Here is a 3,124-nt window from a genome sequence, read left to right on the forward strand (position 1 = left end):
TTTGACATCTTTTACCCATTTAAGCAAATGACAAGTCATTTCTCAATGTTTACCCTAATATTAAATCTTTTTGTGAAAATGCCTATCTCTGATCAGACATCGTACAAACGTGCCTATTGCATATATTTATTGTTGTTTTCATATTGGACATACATAGAACAACCATAAGTTGCCATTGATTGTCCTACACGAGTTCCAAAATGATCTTAACATCCTATTAATTATCGAATTTGCGTTTGCATGCAGGATTAAGATCGTCGTCAGAAAATCATTGATTAGACATGGAACATCCAAACAACCTATTCGAAGATGAAGAGGAATCCGAAATCCCAACCCCTTGTTCACGCCTGATCACTAACCCCACAGTACATCTAATTGAGCCTCCCATTACCCTCGACCTAACTCTCGGCTTCACCAACACCACAGTAAAGCTTTTCTCGTGCAATTACTGTAGGCGCAAGTTCTACAGCTCACAGGCATTGGGAGGGCATCAGAACGCACACAAACAGGAGAGGAGGATGGAAAAGAGAGCCATGACGTTGAAAATGTTATCGGAAAGATATGCAAGCCTCGCATGTCTGCCTCTTCATGGATCATCTTTACCTCTTCATGGATCTGCATCTCAGACATTGGGTATTGAAGCACATGTCTCATTACATCAAGCGGTTCAAGCCATTAGAGGTCGAGAAATCTTTGACCACAGCTATCTTGGGATCCCCATACACATGGAGGTCGATGAAGCCAAACCGTTTTGGTATGATAGCTTCCAGCATATCATTGATGTTGGTTGTTCATCGGCTACACCCGATCTTACTTTGAAACTTTGACCTTTTGCTCGAGGGTGTCACTTGTTACACAAGATATGACATAAAAGTATGATTAGTTAATGGCAGTGTAGTATTATGTTTGGTGTGTATCGAAAAGAGATTTATGTCAATGGGATCAAAATTCCAATTCATTTTCATGGTTGAAAATCTGGAACAAGGTGAGACATGGACATGAATACCCCTGTCCTCATCTTCATGGAAAATAGTTAGTCCAGAATCAGCTAGTTGTGTCATGTTTAGTACCATCACATGTAACAAGCAAAGCCTAATTAAACCTAGGTTTGATGAATTGTATCACAACATTGTTCAACCTTTTTTTTTTTTTGGATATGCTTTAGACGTACATGAGTTAGTAAGGCATGCATAGGGTGGATGAGAAATCCAATTCAGGTCATGTAGTTTTAGGTATGCTACTTAAGTTTTATTATTTCGAGTGCGGTCTTGTAGCTTCCACCTCTTTTTGCTCTTTGCTTTTGATTAGTTTTCTGTTTTTAACTAATCGGATAAATATTTTAATTGTAAAACTTGCTTATTTTTAAGTTATACAGATGCATAAACAATAACAACTTTTACAAATCAAGATATTTATACTTTTTTCAAAAATCTTTCTCCCATTTTTTGAAAATTTTTATAACTATTTATTTGGCTAGAATAAATTTGTTCAAAAAAAAAAATCAGTATTTTTTTATTCTATCCAAAACCATTAAAAAATATATTAAAGCAATATATATATATATATATATATATATATATATATATATATATATATATATATATATATATATATATATATATATATATATATATATGGAAAAGTGAATATACCCTTAAGGGTATGCATATGTAGGTACCCAAATAGTCATCCGACATCGTTGACGTCGTTTTAAGTTAACTGAGCATTATTTTCTTCCATACCTTTTGCATCTATCAAATTAGAGAACTCAGAAAGATAGATTCGATCATGATATAACTCTCTTCCACTATTATTACCACGATGGGTGATTTCCGTGAGTTCTTCGATTGCGGTGAGTCCTTCGATTCTTTCCAAGTCACAAAGATTCATTGTATTTCCATTCGAGGTTTTTCTTATCATCCTATTTTCTTAATTTTTTCTGGTTAATCACGTGATAAAATGGGGCGTTATTCGATTTTATCTTATTCAAATGGTTCTAGTTGCGTATCAGATGAAATTAAATTAGATTGATTCTAACTTATTTTATTAATTTCATTACATTGAGATGTTTGATCGATATTTATGTGGTGATTTCTATAAATTGAGATGTTTTTGGGATTGTACACCAGGTGTTTGATTAAATGCCTTAGTGAACTTTTGTGTCAATATGCAGGTTTATTTCTAGACTAATTTCATGATTGTTTGCTTTTCTTGTGTCAAGTCAATGATGTCACACCCCCGAAACCAGACGGCGGAAACGTCCGGGGGCTTGCGTGACTTAAATTGAATATCATCACAATGAATATACATGAATCATAACATAAACATCACCATGCATCAATACATTACAACTGATATTGTTTACATCCAATACATTGTTTTAAATATTACACATTCATAACACAAAATATTTCAGAGTTTTTAAAACAAAACATTCTAACATACTTGGTATTACCCTTCCGCTTACCTGTTACCTGAGAATACAAGTTATTTTGGAAAAACGTCAACATATGGAATGTTGGTGAGTTCATAAGCAAAGTTGTGATAAAAATGATTTGTACAGTTTGTAAAACCCAGAAAATCCGATATTTTATGAAAAGACAATAGTTTATCAAAGTGTGAAGATCCATAAGTTGATGCATGAATGATTTCAAGGCATATATATAAAAAGGGTGTTTTGTATTATAGTTATAGAGTTTACGAGCGAGTGGTGTTGATTTCCCCGGAAAACCCGATGTTTTCCGATGTCGAAAGATATACTTGATTACTAATTGTTATACCGTCACGTCGAATGAATATTGATTACTCTTCCTTGATTTCTCGGGTGGTGTCGGATAGTATCATTACTAGTGAGTCGTTATAACGAGGTCCGGTAAAGGCTGGTTATAACTGTCAACTACGAACGACCCATAGAGGTACCGTCCGTGATTACTCACGTAATCCAAACCAACTTGATTACTGTTGAATAACGTCCTAAGTTCGTCTACTTTGATTACTCATAAGCCTTAGCAAACGAAGAGAAGAGGAGTACGAAGTCCTGCTACCATCGTAAGTACTTTTAGGCTGTCGAGGATGCGAAGGACACGTTGGCCCATCTCGCATTTGATTACTTTGACCTTACTAG

General features: G+C 34.8%; 1 protein-coding gene across 1 annotated transcript; it reads left to right on the top strand.

Annotated features, from left to right (window-relative positions):
- Positions 1 to 281: 281 nt before the first annotated feature.
- On the top strand, positions 282 to 827 carry LOC145164312 (zinc finger protein 4-like). Its single transcript, XM_079083041.1, has one exon. The coding sequence runs from the start codon at positions 282 to 284 to the stop codon at positions 825 to 827; it is 546 nt and encodes a 181-aa protein (XP_078939167.1).
- Positions 828 to 3,124: the final 2,297 nt, after the last annotated feature.

The sequence above is a fragment of the Lactuca virosa genome, chromosome 3, assembly GCF_052849685.1.
Source record: "Lactuca virosa cultivar CGN04683 chromosome 3, Lactuca_virosa_CGN04683_v6, whole genome shotgun sequence".
In the NCBI taxonomy this organism is placed as follows: Eukaryota; Viridiplantae; Streptophyta; class Magnoliopsida; order Asterales; family Asteraceae; genus Lactuca; species Lactuca virosa.